This window comes from Hippopotamus amphibius, chromosome 9 (assembly GCF_030028045.1).
Source record: "Hippopotamus amphibius kiboko isolate mHipAmp2 chromosome 9, mHipAmp2.hap2, whole genome shotgun sequence".
Lineage (NCBI taxonomy): Eukaryota > Metazoa > Chordata > Mammalia > Artiodactyla > Hippopotamidae > Hippopotamus > Hippopotamus amphibius.
This window is the reverse complement of record NC_080194.1, coordinates 36,729,729-36,744,905: the sequence shown is the minus strand read 5'-3', so window position 1 is coordinate 36,744,905 and position 15,177 is coordinate 36,729,729. Positions and strand designations below refer to the sequence as shown.

General features: G+C 44.0%; 1 protein-coding gene across 1 annotated transcript in view; it reads left to right on the top strand.

Annotated features, from left to right (window-relative positions):
• Positions 1-11,152: 11,152 nt before the first annotated feature.
• SYT9 (synaptotagmin 9) overlaps positions 11,153-15,177 on the top strand; it is a 138,177-nt gene continuing 134,152 nt past the window's right edge. The window contains exon 1 of the mRNA XM_057749347.1: positions 11,153-11,297. Within this exon, the coding sequence (XP_057605330.1) occupies positions 11,153-11,297 (145 nt within the window). The remainder of the gene's footprint in view (positions 11,298-15,177) is intronic.

Genomic DNA, 15,177 nt, shown 5'->3' with positions numbered 1-15,177 from the left:
AGTCATCATTATCCAGGAGGTGTGCAAATCATCAGCCTAAAGTGATCTGAAATAGGCTGGGTGATTCTGCTCTTGGCCCAGGGCTCCATTCATTACACAAGGAAGCCTCACAGGTAGTAAAGAACTAAATCCTGGATACAAATTCAAGGTAAAATATTTCAACCTTGTCATAAAGATTACAGACATGTTTCCAAGCCCTTCTGTTTTCTTATCCATTTTGACCTCAGCTCTTGTATAATTTTACAGACGAAGTCAGTGCATTTTCATTTCAGCCAGCGGGGAAAGGTCAGGTTGCTCAGGTGCTTTTGACTCTTCATATTCACAGACTGAATCATTGAAAGGTTTTGATATATTTCTCCTAAGGGTTCTTTGAACTTATACCAAGTCACCCAATCATCAAATGTTGATTTCAACAAGAATTTTTAAAATTAATCTTCCCTGTGCCAAATACTGGGCAAATAGTTGGCTGCAAACTTGCCTGGCTGAATTATTGAACACTTATTTTATGCTCAGAAAAAAATAAAATAACAGCAGTTGTATTATTTTCCTTGGACTGATGTAACAAATTGCCACAACCTTGGTAGCTTAAAACAACAGAAATTTATTCTCTCACAATTCTGGAGGCTGGAAGTCCAAAATCAAGTTGTCAGCAGGGCCACACTCTTTCTGGAAGTGCTAGGGAAGAATACTTCATGGCTTTTCCTAGCTTCTGGTAGCTCCTGGCAATTCCTTGGCATTCCTTGGCTTATAGGTGCAGCACTCCAGTATCTGCCTCTGTCTTCTCTGTGTCTGTCCCTGTGTTCTCTCCTCTTCTTAGGAGGAGCCCACCCTAAATCCAGGATGGCTTCCTTTCTAGATCTTAGCTAATTACATCTGCAAAGACCTTGCTTCCAAATAAGGTCACATATTTGAGGCTCTGGGTGGACCTGAATTTTGGCGGGACACTATTCAACAGCTGTCATTGTATTTTGCCGGCTAGGGTCTGCACTGATAAGACTGACAGTACACGAGATGACAATGGAGGGAAGCTTACCTTTGTTTCCATGAACAAGTTCCTTCCATCTTGCTTCTGGTTCTTCAGTCTTACTCCCTGTCCTGCACGTATCCAGATCTAGACTGCTTACTTGGATTCTGAGATCTTGATGCACGTTATTCTTTTACATATGACACTGGTTCTTATGTGTTTGCCAAGCTACTGACTTGTACTCTCATGAGGATCCTGACCCATCTGGACCTGAGTGTTGCTGTTTGTTATCTACCTTTTTCATTCAACAGTCACTGGACACTTTCAGTGTCATGCACTCTCTTGGATGCTGGATTCTCAGCAATGACAGAAAAGGTCCCTATCCTCATGGGGCATGGAGGATGGGAATAAACAAAAATCAAGCAAATGGATACTGGGTGCCCAAAACAGTATCTGGCACATACTAGGAGTTCAATAAATATTTGTGGTTTGACAGAATGAATGTTTCTGATAGTGATAGTGATATGAGGGAGATTAATGTGAAGTAGAACATTTAAATAGGGTCAATATGGAAGGTTTCTCTAAGAAGATATTGATCAGACTGAAATGCGAAGAAAAAGAAGGGCCCAGCTGAGGAGGTATGTCTAAGGCAGAGCAAGTGAAACATCACTGAGTTCAGAACAAACTGTTTTGGGGGATAGGAAGAGAACAAAGTGACAGAGGCAAATTGAGCAAGGGGGAAGCTAATTCAAGATGTTATCAGAAAGGTAGAGGGAAGTTTGGTTATACACTATAGATCAGACAGAGGAGCTGGGCTTAATTTCCAGGGCAACTGGAAGCCATTTGAGGTGTAAACAGTGAATCAATTTGATTTGTCATGAATTAAAAGATGGCCGTAACTACTCTGAGGAGAAAGGATTGTAGGAGGCAAGATTTGAAGAAGGAAGACCACTTAGGAAGTGCATCAGTTAAGATGTTTTTACACATAAACAGGTCATAGGTGTAAAAGATATTGATCCCTCCAGTCATTAGCGTAACTAGGAGAGGACAGGGCCACAGGGCTGGTTTGTCTACAAACAGACCCATCCATTAACCTGAATAAATAGCATCATTTTCCATGTGACATGAACAAGATTGGAAAGCACTGCTCTAAAGAATATTTTTAATGTTTTCTGTTTTCATCCAGTTTCTTTTTACATACTCTGTTTGGAGAGTTTGCCACTGTGGTAACCAGCCTCTGAGATGTCCTCTCATGATCCACAAATTCTGGTATTCACACACTTGTGTAGTCCCCTCCCACATTGTACCAAGCTTTAGTTTGTATAAGTAACAGAACACAACAGAAGTTACTTCTAAGATTAGGTTGTAAAAGAATGTGGCTTATGTCTTGTCCTCTGTCTCTCTTGGATCACTCACTCTGGGGTAGCCAGCTGCCATATCTTGAGAATACCCAGGTTCCCTGTGGAGAGGCCCACGTGGCAAGCAACTGAGACTTCCAGCCAATAGCCAATCAGTAAGCCTTCTTGAAAGCAGCCCCAGTCAAACCTTAAGATGATGTCACCTGGCCAACAATTTGACTGCAATCTCATGAGAGACCTTGAACCACAGCCACCCAACTAAGTTGCCCTCAGATTCCTGAGCTCAGAAACTGTGAAATAACAAATGCCTGTTGTTTTAAGTTGCTAAGTGTTGGGCTAATTTGTTACATAGCAATAGATAACTAATGCATCCCCCTTTTGAGCCCTGCCACCTGAAGGTAGAAGCCAGAAACTCTCTTTATTTGCTTCCCTTGCAGCTAGGGTAAAGGCAAGTGGCCTGAGCTTTATCAATCTGACCCATCTGACTGAGACTTCAATTCAGGAAATGATGACATGAAGAAAAACTGATTCTGGGAAATGTGGTGGAGGGAGATTCAGCTTCCAGAGGAGGCAGAAGTAAAATTACTAGTGGTAAATCTCATGCCCAGCCTCTATCACTGTGGACTGTGGACTGCTGTGCCTGCCCTCAGTGGTGGTAGGAGTGGTAAGGTGTCCATTGGCACTTTCTGCTGATGTAACATGGGTAGTGTTCCCAGATTCCAAACCTGATTCACTCCAGGACATTCTTTCACACATTTTGTTTAAACTATCTAGTGGGCTGCATTGTTGGCAACTAGAAACTCAGACTGACACAGAAGTCTTTGAAATCAAGAAAACACTGCCTCAGAGTGGCTTACATAATGTGGAAATGAATTTCCTCCTGTAACAAGAAGGCTGCCATCAAGACTCTGGATCCATTTTACTAGCGCTCTAGAGGCTGTGCCTTTCTGTCAGTGTGTGTTCTATCCTCTCTGGCTGACTGCAGTTTGGATGACATAGTTCAGGGCATCAGATTAGACACGATAATGTCCAGAGGTAGAAGGAGGCTCTATTTTTTCTTGCATCCCTTTGTAAGAGTGAGGAACCTTACTCAGGAGCCTTTGGTAAACCTTCCTTCATGTCTCGTTGGCCATAATTTGATCAGGTGCTCCTTCCTAAAGCAGTCACTGGTAAGGAGAATGGTATTGCCACTATTGCCTTGGATTAATTAGGTCCTGTCTCCCGGATCTGGGGATGGAGCCAGACTTCCTTGAAGCACCTGGCCAGGAGGAAGAAGGTGGGTACATGAAAAACATTAGGGTTCTCCTAGAGATTCATAGATTCTGGGTAAATAAGCAACAGTCTGCTATAGGAGGTTATTACAGTGTCCAGGCAGGAGATAACAGTGGTTTATATTAGGGTAATAGAGTGGGAACAGAGAGAAGAAAACAGATTGGGATATATTACATATCTAAGAGCAACAAGATTTGCTGGTGGATTAAATTAGGAAGGAGAGCATTGGGAAGATATAACGGGAATGATGCATTCGTTTCTATCTGAGTATTTAAATGCATAATTTACTTAAATGAGGAAGGTTGGGAAGATACAGGTGAGGATGGTTACCAGGTAGACAGTTTTACATATGAGTTTGGAGCTAAGAGGGAAATCATGGAAGAATATCTGAACTTGAGAGTTGTCAGTATATAGAGAGAATTTAAAACCCTACAACCAAATGAAATACCTTGGGGAAAAGTATAGCAAGAGAGTAGAGTTCCAAGAACCAAACTCAGGCCGGGAAGAACAGCTAGAGACCAGGTAGAAGAGGGGATGTCAGTAAAGAAGAATGAAATTGAAGTCAAGATAGACTTCAGAGTTCAGGAGATGTTTCAAGTCATTGTCCTCCAGTATCCTAATTCCTCTCCCCCCAACCCCATTCCATCCCCAGGTGTCTGTGTTTGAAGGTAACAACTGTCTTCTGTATTTTAAAGTGCATGTGTGTTTGAAGTTTCATATAAGAGATTTAAGTGAGTTTCACTCCCAGTTGAGCCTAAAAATCACTGGAGATTGAAGGAAAATAAGAACATAATTGAGGAGAAAAAAAGCTTTGGAAAACTTGTCTCCTTTTTCTTTCTTGAATAATATATACAAGACATTTCCCTTATAAATGGCATGGTAAAAGGCTAAAAAAATAAACCTGCAACAACAAGCATTGAATATATCTTTTAATAACTCAAACGTTTTAAAATTTAAAAAAAAATGAAGACCACACCTTACTATTTTATTGAGGCAGTATACTTAAAGCAGTAATTATTTTGCAGTTATTGAATGGGAGGAAAACTTATGTCCAGTTAGAGGAAACTATGTCTGCAAAATCTCAACTCTGGTGAGTTGCAGATAGAGAAGTTGAGGTCTCTGTGTTGGAGGAAGGCAATTCTAATGTCTGCACAGAAGGCCAAAGTGCAGAAGAGAAGTAGTAAAAGAATGCAGACCAGGAGAAGACCAGTGGAGAGGATCCAGACCACAGTGGGAGCTCAGGTGGGACTGCGTTAGCAGAATAATAGGAGCACAGAGTGTTTCGTTTGTAGTTTATTGTATAATCATCTGAGCTTTAATCAATTCTTTAGTAAGCTTATATAATTCATTTTACAGTGTGGATTTGGTTTTCCTCCAGTTATCCAGGGGGCTCTTAAGAGGCTCTAAGAATGTATATAAAACTTGAAAAATCCTGCCCGGTAATTCTGATATGAAATTCATGGGGAGGCATATTGTGTGATAGTTAAATTTCAGTCTTCGGAGTCTCTATAATGTGGATTTGATTCTTGATTCCATCACTTGCTAGCTGTGTGACCTTGGGCAGGTGACTCAGCCTCAGAGTTTGTGTTCCCGTCTGAAAGTCTGGATGATAATAACAATATCTATTTCAAATGGTTGATTCAGTTAAACCAAATACGTAAAGCACAGCAGACACTATGTAGTGCAGAGCAATTACACAATAAGTGTTGGCTATAAATCGCCAGCCTGGAAAGACCACCTGGGATGTAATGTAGATTGATCAGACCCTATCCATCCTCATATGCAGGAAACAAAATCAAGGGTAGATCTGATTATATCCACCAGAGTTGGTGAAAGCATAATGTCAGCTCTGCTCTTTTGGCCAGCTGGGCCATTCAGCTTCAGCACGTGGATTCTGTGCTCTCACCTGGACCGACTAAAACCACCTGCAGAGGAGGGCAGTGTTGAGGGCAGGGCTCAGCAGTCACACGGCCCATCATTACCACTGATTAGCTATGTGACCTTAGGAAGGCTACTTTATTTTGGTGCTTATGTTACCTCAGTTGAAAAGTGTAGATAATTAATGAAAATACCCTGCTTATAGGTTTGTTATGGAGATTATATGAGCTAATCTAATATTTAGAGCATTTTTAGAGTGTCTGGCGCATAGCAGGAGCTCAAAAAACTATAGTAAAAATAATAGGACTGTGATAATTATGATAATAATTTTCAAATAGACCTCTAGAATTCCGAAGTCTACTTTGCTTCCTGACAAAAGCTTTGCAAAATGGATTTATGGAAATAAAATAAGAATAATAATATTAGGAGCAGATAGGTTAGTGTTGGGAAAGAAAAGTCAAGAAAATTTGCAATGGGGATAACTCAAAGTATAAGCAATACTGGAAGGATGACGTTTTGAATAATAAATGCAAGATAGAAGAAGAAGAAAGCTTAAATACAGAAATTTAATATTCAACCCAGAAGTGGCATCAACAAACTCTTGCATTAAGTGATCCCTCAATAGACATTTGGAAAAAAATAGACATTTGATTAATTGATTGGTTAATTAAATGTGATTAAGTACTAAACTCTTTAGCCAATAACCTGAAGCCTGGTTCTTTGGACAGAGTGAGGGCTGAGAAAAAAAATGGTCTTCTTATAATCTTCTGAATAAGGCTAGAGGCAATCAAACAGACGCTTCCCTCTCTGTGTCTCTGTGTGTGTGTGTGTGTGTGTGTGTGTGTGTGTGTGTGTATTCGCAGAGATATTTGTCAAAGCTGTTTGTTGCTAAACAAAGATCATGAAAGGAATTGTTTAAATTCTTTAAGTGCTTAATACCTTAATATGCTCACCTATAATCATGCACATCGACCTCTTAATAAACAGGCACCTGAGTGCAGGTCAACCTGCTCCCATCCATTTCGGCACTGAGGAGGGAGGGAAGCTTGCTGTGGAAGATAAGGAAAGGTGTGAGTTATTTGGAATCTCTTCCTCTGGCACTTCTTTAGCTAGTTGGACATTTCATGACCACTGTGACACAGTCCAGACAGTTTTGGACTCCATCATCTTCTCTCCTTCCAGCGTCCAGAGCGACTCTAGCCATTTCCTAGACCTGTCCAGGGCAAACGACATCAGCCACTTTGAAAGGCAGCTCCAGGGACGCAAAAGGTATTTTTTTTAAAACCTTACTTGGTGGGGAGGATCCTGAGGTCCAAGTTTCTCTCAGTCAGTGCAAATCTGACCTCTGCTCTCTCCTTTGGCCTCATTCTGAAAAGATGAACAAATGGGGAACCATGAGTATCTACTAAGAAACTGAGGAGTGCCAGGTACTCTGACCCGAAACGCCGCCTTCTGTTCCTTTCAGTATATCCTTCTATGGTTTATCTGTTAAATAGTAAAGCTAATAAATCTCTACTTTTTTTTAAAGTCAAAGAAATTGGAATTGTAACTTTGTAACTGGCAACCATAAAACTGGGAAGGAATCCACACAGCCCAGGAAGGAAGAGTAAAGATAAAGTAGAACAACCTGCTTCTTGGTGCAGTGATAGCAGACACGTGACCAACATGGAGTTGCCCCATCCGAATTTGCCTTCATTTTATCTCTCAAGAAAAACTTACTACAAACAGGGAAGGACCGTGCTTACAGGAGACTGATGCATAAGATGACAGAGCCGTTGTTATGGAACACGAATCCAGTTCGTCTCTTGGTCCAAGTGAATTATACTTCAGGCTGTAGAGCAAGCGTGAGGATGAATCCCTGTCTGGGATAATTAAGCAAGAGGTTTTTGAGTATTTCATGGGAGTAATTGCTGAGAGCATGGGCTTAGAGCAAGCCATGCCAGTTGAACATCTTATTTTCTTTTGCTAAAGACAACTATCTGGTAAGGAACTGAATCAAAGTGCCAATTAATAGGAAATTCTGCCATTAGGAATCCCAAACCACTTACCAAGTACAGAATCTAGGTCTTGGGGGTAGGAGTGAGGATATGGTCTAAGAGCATATGAAAGACTTATGGAACTTCTTTTTAAATTAATTTTTCCAGCTTTATTGAAGAATAAAGATAAAATTGTATATATTTAAAGTGTACATGATGATTTAATATACATATGCATCTTGAAATGATTACCAGGATCAAGATTGAGTTAACACATCCATCACCTTTTAACATGTTATTAAACCTTTTTTTGTGTGTGTGTGGTGAGAGTGTTTAAGAGCTACTCTCAGTAAATTTTAAGTACACTGTATTATTAACTACAGTCACCATGTGTACGTTGGATCTTTATAACTGAGAATTTGTACCCTTTGACCTACATCTCCCCATTTTACCTACCCCTATCCCCTGGCAACCACCATTCTACTCTGTTTCTATGAGGATCATTTTTTTTTTTTAGGTTCCACACATAAATGATACCATAAAGTATTTACCTTTCTGTCTGAATTATTTCACTTAGCATAATGTCCTCCAGGTTTATCCATGTTATTGAAAAGGGCATGATTTTCTTCTTTTTAAGGTTGAATAAATATCTCACTGTATATGAGTGTGTGTCTGTATATACATATCATATTTTCTCTATCCATTCACCATCCATGGACATCTAGGTTGTTTCAGTGTCTTGGCTATTGTATTCTGCAATGGACATGGAGGTACAGATATTTCTTCAAGTTAGTGATTTCATTTCCTTCGGATAAATACCTAAACGTGGGATAGCTGGATCATACGGTAGTTCTATTTCTGATTTGTTGAGGAACATCCATAATTCCGTAGTCACTGCATCAGTTTACATTCCCACCAACAGTGCACCAGGATTCCTTTCCTGCCTCCTGTCCCCGCCAACCGCCTTTCTGATACTAGAATATCATTTCTACACATTTTGTGTATTAAAATAAGTCACAGATCAGCCCAGATTCAAGGAGAAGGGAAATTATCTCCACCTCTTGGTGGAAGGAGTGGTAAAGTTACATTGCAAGAGGACTGTGGAATGGGAGGGATGGTCATGGCTGTGTGTGTGGGGGGGAACAGTCTGCCAGTTTGTCCTTAGGAAAATTATTTAACCACCTGATTTCACTTTCTTCACCTGTAAAATAAGAAATAATAACATCTACCACTTAGGGATGTTGTAATAAATTCAGGAAGTGTGTTTAGCAATCACATTTCCAACACAAAATCATATACTAGTTGAGCCCATACTATGTGGTAGCACTATTCCAAGCATTTTATGTATTCTTTATAACTACCCAGTGATGCACATATTAGTGTTATCTGATGAAAAACCTAGGCACAAAAATGTTAACTTCCACAAGTTGGTTGCACAGTAACTAGTCTCTCTAAATCATGACTGTCTTACTGCCTGCTGTATCCAAAGGACACGTCTTAGTTTTTTCTCTTCAAATTCTGTTGACAGTTGATGCTGTTGATCACTCCCTCTCCTTTGGCCCCATGACTCCCTTCTGTCCGATTTTCCTCTTCTCTGGTTGTTACTTTCAATCTCCTCCTTGTCAAGCCACATTTTGAATGGCAAAGCTCTCTCCCATTTTTCCAGTTCTTATTTCCTGGAGGAATTCATCCAGTATGGCAACTCAGTTTCTATGTTTTTTTATGGTTGATGGCCAGTCTCCCCTCTCTCCTAAAACTCTGAGCTTGCAATTCTAAGTGTCATCGGGCTCACCACGTATGACCCAGGTCAGTTTTTGGAACTTCTGTGGCTTTCATTCTTTTTCATTCCATGGGTTGCAATCTTGTCAATTCATACCTGAAATATTTTTCAAATTTGGGTGTTCCTGGCAATCAGCCAATGCCTTTGGCCCGATCTAGGCCCTCGTGATTATCTTGCCTGGCTTATCAACTTTCTTAACTGAACTTACGGCTTTTAGTTCCTCTCTGACATAGTCACGTCAGCATTATATTTCTACATGCTTTCACACATGCTTCTCCTTACCATTACTACACTAGCCCTATCATCCACACGCTGTTCCCTGCTTCTCTGAGTTCCCTCCTTTCAAAGATCAGCTTCTGCTCTACCTCCTCCGAAGGCTCTCTCTCTCTCTCAATGAATTTATTCTCTCCTAATTTTCCTAAGGCAGAGAGTCTACTTGTCTTTTCACAACTCTCTGAACTTAGCTTTACCTTTACAGCTCTGCATTTTCTCTGCTAATCTAATGTATGGTCCTTGAGGCCCTAGCATCATTTACAGCAGTATTCTAAAGCTTGTCTGTTGGGTGAATACTCTACATTCTACTAAAGTTTCTGCACAATATGATTTGCTATGAGATGTCCCTAGCAACAGCACTGCCTCATGGCTAAGAATGTCCGTTGTACAGATTCTACTTTGTTTTAGAGTAGGACACTAGTGTTTAGTAAAGGCAAAAAAAAAGAAAAAGAAAAGAAGACAAGATTACCCTGCCTCTCCGTGTGTGAACTTGGGCAGGTGCTACCTTCCTGAGTCTCAGGTTTGTCATTGGTAAAATGAGCATAATAGTTATACAGACCTTGTTGGTCTATCGAGGGAATTAAATGAGATTATATAGCTAACAGATTTGACACAGTGCACATATACACACGAGTTCAATATTTTCTGGTTATTTCTAGGCTTATTGCCTGAAAGGCTGGAGAGGTGGGTGTATGAGGTGCCCTGTGTTGCCTTCCAAATATCCCAGATTCTGTGCTACTCTTCCTTGGTGGGTGCTGGAGAATCATTGGCAGTCCTCCAATCAGTTGCTTAGAAAACCAGCCAGGATCTACGAAGCTCCAGGTAAGTCCCAGCGTCTTTCTCAGCAGCCATTTATTTGACCTTCGTTCTGATCTGAGAGCCTCCACCTTCTCCAAATCACCAGGTGGTCGAAAAAGTCCAGCGCTTGAGAAATCTTTCCTTTGTTGGCGAATCTCGGCCCCAGACCCCTTATTTGGGCGTCTAACATTCTTAGGCCCAGGGTTTATGCCCAGACGGCGCTTTTCAAGTTCAAAGCTGGGAGTCGGTTGTCGGGGTCTGGCGGGTGTGGTTCAGACTGCATCTTTCGCGCAACGCACCCAAGAACATGCTTTGGACTCCGGTGGCAAGGGGCGGTGGGAGAGGGTGTGGGTGTGTATCGGGACAGAGCGCGCACCCGCTCACACTCTTCAAACCTGGGCGCGGTCGCTCTGAGCGCGAGGTCCCGAGCCGAGTCCTGAGCTCCTCTAGGAGCCCGCGAGCGCCCCCGGCCCCCAGCCGGCGCCCAGCCAGGGGCAGCCGGGATCCTACCCCTCGGCTCGCACCCCTGACCCGCCCCGCCCCGTGGCGGCCGCGAGTGGCGGGCGGAGCGCTAGGAGAGAGGCGCGCTGGGCTGTGCGGCGCCGCCTCTCCTCGGTGCCGGGGGAGGGACGGAGGGGCCAGGCGGGAGAGAGAGAGCCCGACCGACCGGCTGGCCAAGAGCTGCATGCAACCGGTGGGAGGCCGGGCCGGCTGGGGCTGGGGCTCTGGCCGTTTCTCGGCGGGTCCCTGGCGGCGAGCGCGGACGGCCCGGAGGCGGCGGCTCTGAGCTGGCAGGCGGAGGGTTGTCTCCCGCGCCCGCCTGCCAGGCTCGGTCCGAGGATGCGGGGGGGCGATGCCCGGGGCCAGGGACGAGCTCTGTCACCAGGCGCTGCAGCTGCTGGCCGAGCTGTGTGCCCGCGGGGCCCTGGAGCACGACAGCTGCCAGGATTTCATCTACCACCTGCGGGACCGCGCCAGACCCCGGCTCCGCGACCCAGGTGAGCGCCACCGCCGCTGCCGGGAGCGACTAGAGGGCCCTGGGCTGGGAGTTGGGGCCGCACCGGGGCCTGAGGCGGGAGAGCGACGCGGACTGGAGGGAGGAAGGCGTGTGACCACCCAGCTAGGGGAAGGGACCAGGAACCAGCGCACCGTGGCGTGATGCTGGACCTGGGGAAGGGACCCCGGCGGAGGCTGCTGCGTGGAGGCCGAGTTCGGGTGGGCTGGCGCGGGGTTGGAGGGACCACGCCCGTCACCTGCGCTCCAGTCACCCGGGCTCCTGGGGGCGGCTCCCGAGCTCCGAGCTGCGCGCTCCACTTCCCGGGCTCTGCGCTCCGGGAGAGGAGAGGCCGCGGCGGCCTCGCGAGCCATGGGAAAGGGGACGAGGCCAGAGGAAACTCTAGGAAGTTGGGAGTTGGGGACGGCCCCGGGCTGCGGCTGAATCCCACCGGGCGCTCCCCCTGCTCTCCCCGGAGCGCCCATTGCCTTTCCTTGGTCTGGGGTGAGAAGGGCGGGGTGGGAGCCAGCGTTGGGCCGGGGACTGGGAGCTCCGGGTCCCGAGCAGCCGGGCCCGAACCCGCTCCCTCTGGGTCTCTCGGCGTGGAGACGGCCTGGGCCTGGGCGCCAGGCTCGACCAGCTCCCGCCGCCGGGCACACGGAGGTCGATGGTCTCACGAGTCATGGCTTGTGCACCTACAGTTATTACTAGTGAAAGTTTCGAAGCTCCTAACTTTGGAAAGTTCATTTATTTTGGCCTTTGACCAATTAAGGTTGGAAGAAGGAGTTTTCGTGGAGCTGTTTGCTTTCCCCAAGGGTCCTGGGTCTCCCACATCTTCTCATCCGCTGCTCGTTACTGGAAGACACATTCCTTCCAAATGTTTACTTGAGATTCTTCTCACCTTGAGGATTCATTTTCTCGAATAGTCTCTCAACCTCAGTACTTAAAAAAAAAAAAAAAAGCATATTGTGGTTGGATTGTTAAAGATGAGGTAAGAAAATGGCCCTTCCCTGATATTCCTGTGTATAAATATTGAAATGAGCTATTGGTATGCAAATTATCCAGTAAAAATTTATCTCATTTTAAGCCGACCCATTATATAAAACTCCATTTATAAATTAGATAAATTAGAGAATTATTTGATTAATAAAGAGGTATACATTGAGCCTGATTTAAATAGCATTTCCTTGATAGTATATCCAAAATGGGTCCGTGGGTGAAGAGAAGCCATCTATTAAAAGTTTATATCAGATTTTCCCTACTCAAAGGCTTTTTTTTTTCTTTTTTCTGAAAAAGAAAAATTATTGTTCCCCATTGCCTGTGGTTACATTAATTAAGTTTATGGGATGGTCACTAATGTGTTACTTCAGAGTGGAGAATTGTCAAGAAATACCATTGACTTCAAATGATTTCCCCAGAGGTTTAATGGCCAGCCTTTGTGTGGCTCCTTGTTGGACTGATATGCTGCAAAGACTGCAGACAGGAATAAGAGCACTTCATTCATGAACTGGGGGGCTGAGATGATGTCCTCATTGGGGAAAGTTCTGTCCTTAAGCAGCAGGAACAAGAAAATTATCTAGCTGGCTTCACCCAGAGCAAGTGTTAGTGTTGAAATGTGCTACTTCTTTGCCTTTGACTGTGCCAGGAGTTCCCATTGTTATCACATATAAGCAGTCCTCTCTGGCTTTACAAGAGAAGATGGATGCGGCCTCTCACCGAGTTGCATGTTTGACACTCCACATCTTTTTGGCTGATTTTGTGTACCTGCTCCTTTTAATCCTCACACTAGATCCCATGTTCTTTGGTTTTCCTCAGCCCCTGCACTGGGAAGCCTTTGAGGAAGAATCACAGAGAAGACTCCTTACAAAAGATACATCTGATTCCTTGGCTGAGAAATAGCCACAGATAAAGAGTATGCAGTGCTACTCTTTAAGTTCCTGAAAGCACTGCTCTGCTTTCTTAAACTAGGGCACAGTGGTTTCGAGGTATCCCCATGACCCTCTCTATCTTTGGTTTGGGTCAGAAAGTAGCCTGTTCATGAGGCAGGTGTGGGGCAGGGGACTGTGAGTGCAAGGTCAGAGGAACTGAGGCTAAAGCCCACATCCAAGTGCACCCTCTCTTCCAGGGCATTTCAGCTAAGGCCAGAATCTCTCTTCACTTCCCTCCTTCCTCTCCTTGCCCACATTAATTCTTACATCAGATGCATTTATCTCCATCTCTGTAAAGCTGTTTGGTTGTCCAAGCCAAGAGTGCCTTTAATTTCTGAGCCCTAAAAGCTGAGTGGTTGGAGTAGCTGCACTGCCCAAAGCTGTGAACGGTGCCACTGCTGCTATGTAGTGCAAACCAGAGCAACCGTGCACAGCAGCAGCCCTGAAACGTGGGTCCTTAGAGAGGGTTGCCTCAGTAAATGTGTGACTTCCTTTTCTGTAAAGGAACCCATCTATATGTCATGTTTCAGCTTTTTCTGCCCATTGTCCATCCCTGGCTACCCAGGCTGGCTAGGTTTTTTCAAGCTCAACTGACGAGCTTTGGTTTTTAAAAGAGAAAACAGATGGAATTTCCTGTGGACAGCAGAATGATACCACATCTAGGATGTTTGTTCATTTTTTCAGAGGTGGGATGAGCCTGGGTCACAAGCCAGTGGGCCATCAGAGGGTTAGTCTTTGCCCCAGTAGTTGTAATGCTCTGATGTGGGAGTACAAGTCCCAAGCCTTCGCTAACTTGATATTGAGATAATTTGGTGAAAGTGTGAATTTTTAAAAATGAAGCTGTCATAAATTGGAACTGGAATGCCTCACCCAGTCCTTCATCTGTACCAACTATGGAAAGTAAAGTGTGGATCTTTAAGCTGAGGGTGAGCACTTTTCTGTAGAGAGGAATTAGAATCCTCTGTTAGGTGTCATTATGTTGTTTCATATATTGGCAATGTCGGGCATAAACTTGTGAATCTCAGCGAATAGCTCTCACAGCAGAGGGAAGAGCAGGTGCAAAGGTCCTGAGATAGGAGTGTCCTTGATGTGACTCAAGGAGTAGTTGAGTTCAAGGGTGACTTGCACAGAGTGAATAAGAGAATGACAAGAAATATGATTAACAGTTGGAGGGAGAAGATCATGTATGGCCTCCTAAACCATCATAAGGACTTTGGTTTTTACTGTGAATGAAAAGGGATTGAACAGAGAAATGGGAACTCTCTGGTTGCTGTGTTGAGAAAATGCTGTTGAAGATCAAGGGTAAAGATGGAAGCTTGCTAGCAGGCTACTCTAGTAATCCAGACACAGGATATAGTGGACACAGTTTGAAGATATATCGCTAGGATTTGTTGATGGAATGGATGTGAAGGGCGAGAGAAGAGGAGTTAAGGATGACCCCAAGGCTTTTTGACCTAAGCAACTCCATTTACTGCATAGGGAAGGACTTCCAGAGGAGCCAAGTTGGAGTGGGGAGGAAAGTAAAGAAGTTTTTGTTTTATTAATTTTTTTGTTTGTTTTATTAAAGATTTTTTTTGTCCGTATTAGATGTGTAGTGTCTCTTAGTTAGTTCAACAGTGACCTGAAGCATGGAAGTCTTCTTTAATGTTAACAACTGGTCAGCGCTCATACTTCGTAGTTGGGAACTTCACTCTTTCCTCAAGAGGGCTGATAGACTGTAGGACAGCAGTTATTATTAAAAGGTCTTGCCTTGCATGGAATGAAAAGCTCTATTTAACTTCCACTCATTGATCTTGATTGCACTTACTGCAGTCAAAAAAGGATTTGTCTATTCTCCATTTGGCTGTTAAGGGGTAGCAATTATAACGTTTCTCATCCTGTTGTTTCCACACCTGGAAAAGAAAAGAGGATTGGATCAAGTGATTTCTAGGTTTTAACCATGTTTTATTATTTTCC